Source organism: Ailuropoda melanoleuca, unplaced genomic scaffold (assembly GCF_002007445.2).
Source record: "Ailuropoda melanoleuca isolate Jingjing unplaced genomic scaffold, ASM200744v2 unplaced-scaffold68069, whole genome shotgun sequence".
Classification (NCBI taxonomy): domain Eukaryota; kingdom Metazoa; phylum Chordata; class Mammalia; order Carnivora; family Ursidae; genus Ailuropoda; species Ailuropoda melanoleuca.
Window position 1 is genome coordinate 1 of NW_023242802.1, and position 1,456 is coordinate 1,456.

Consider the following 1,456-nt stretch of genomic DNA (forward strand, 5'->3'; position numbering starts at 1 on the left):
CGGCGGACTCCGCCCTCCGGAGCCCCAGCCACCGTGGCCCGCGGCCTTCCCTGATGCCCGCGGCTCCTCACATCTTGGAGAGCCTGACGTCGTAGGTGACCATGTTGAAGTTGTCCCAGGCGAAGAGCTTCTTCTCCCGCGGGTTGTAGTCCACCATGCTGCTGTACTTGTAGCGGTTCTTGAAGGGGACGCTCAGCGCCTTGCTGCGGCCCGTGGCCGTGTCATAGGCGAAGTTGACCGTGGCATCCGGCGACGAGTAGCTGCTGATGGTGTACAGGCGGCCGCAGATGAGGAAGGCGTTGGCCACTGACTGCTTGCGGATGTTCGTCTCCCAGCTCTGCTCGCGGGCCAGGCTCTCCGGGTTCAGTTTGGACAGGACGATGGCGCCCTTGGCCTCCTGCGTGCTGTAGATGACCCAGAGGCCCGTCTCGTCCACAGCCAGGTCGATGTCCGTGTAGCCGCCCCACGAATACGGGAACTGCCCGTGGTAGCCGGCCCCGGGGAGCTCCTGCTCGGCCTTCACGGCCTCGGTGGCCAGCTCGTAGCGGACCAGCGTCCTGGACTCGGCGCCCTGGAAGTAGAGGCTGCCCCGGTAGACCACGGCGCCCGTGCCTTCCAGCGGCCGCGGCAGCACGTGCACCTTGGAGGGGTAACCCCGCAGGAACTGCGCGGCGCGGTCGTACTCGAACACCTGCCGGATGTCCGTGCCCACCGTGTCGATTCTCCACGTGGTCTCCCGGGTGTGCGGCGGGACGGGCTTCGGGTCTCTCATCCACACGCCGTACTTGCCCGTGATTGTTTCGGCTCTCCGCAGGGTCAGCGGCTCTCCGACCCAAACCAGCTCTCCGCATCCTGGGGAGGTAAAGACAGGCATGACCCGGAACGCTCTTCCGCCATCTCTGCGCCCCGTAGCCGCGGGGCAGAGCCGGCCAAAGCCAGAGCCCCCGAGACAGAGCGTCTGGGGTTGAGGTCAGGCTCTACCGTCCGCTGGCTGGGTCATGTTCAGGTCCCTCAGCCCCCTCGACCTTGGCTTGGTCACTTGTAGAGGGGGATCATGTTTCGGGTAGGAGGGGTGTTGTAAATGTTAAATGGACTTATACGTGTTAGGTACTGGGTAAAGAGCAAATGCCCAGAAAGGATTATGTGATCCATATGTCCTATGAATTGAACTTCTCCTGTTGGGTATCCGTTGAAAAGAGGAAGGCTGCACAGAGGACTTCAAACTATATTTCTAATATTCAGTTGAAGCCAGGCAGGAACTCACAGGTGTCCATTATACTACTCTTAATGATTTTCATGTCTGATTTACTTCGTTTTTAAAAATGAAACAGAGGCGCCTGGGTGGCTCTGCCCATTGGGCATGTCTGCCTTTGATTCAGGTCATGATCTCAGGGTTCTGGGATGGATCCTGGTGTTGGGCTCCTTGCTCAGCAGGGAGTCTGTTTCTCCCTCTCTC

General features: G+C 60.2%; 1 protein-coding gene across 1 annotated transcript; it reads right to left on the minus strand.

Annotated features, from left to right (window-relative positions):
* Positions 1–6: 6 nt before the first annotated feature.
* On the minus strand, positions 7–889 carry LOC117800319 (myocilin-like). The gene has a single exon (XM_034652853.1). The coding sequence runs from the start codon at positions 872–874 to the stop codon at positions 68–70; it is 807 nt and encodes a 268-aa protein (XP_034508744.1). The 5' UTR covers positions 875–889; the 3' UTR covers positions 7–67.
* Positions 890–1,456: the final 567 nt, after the last annotated feature.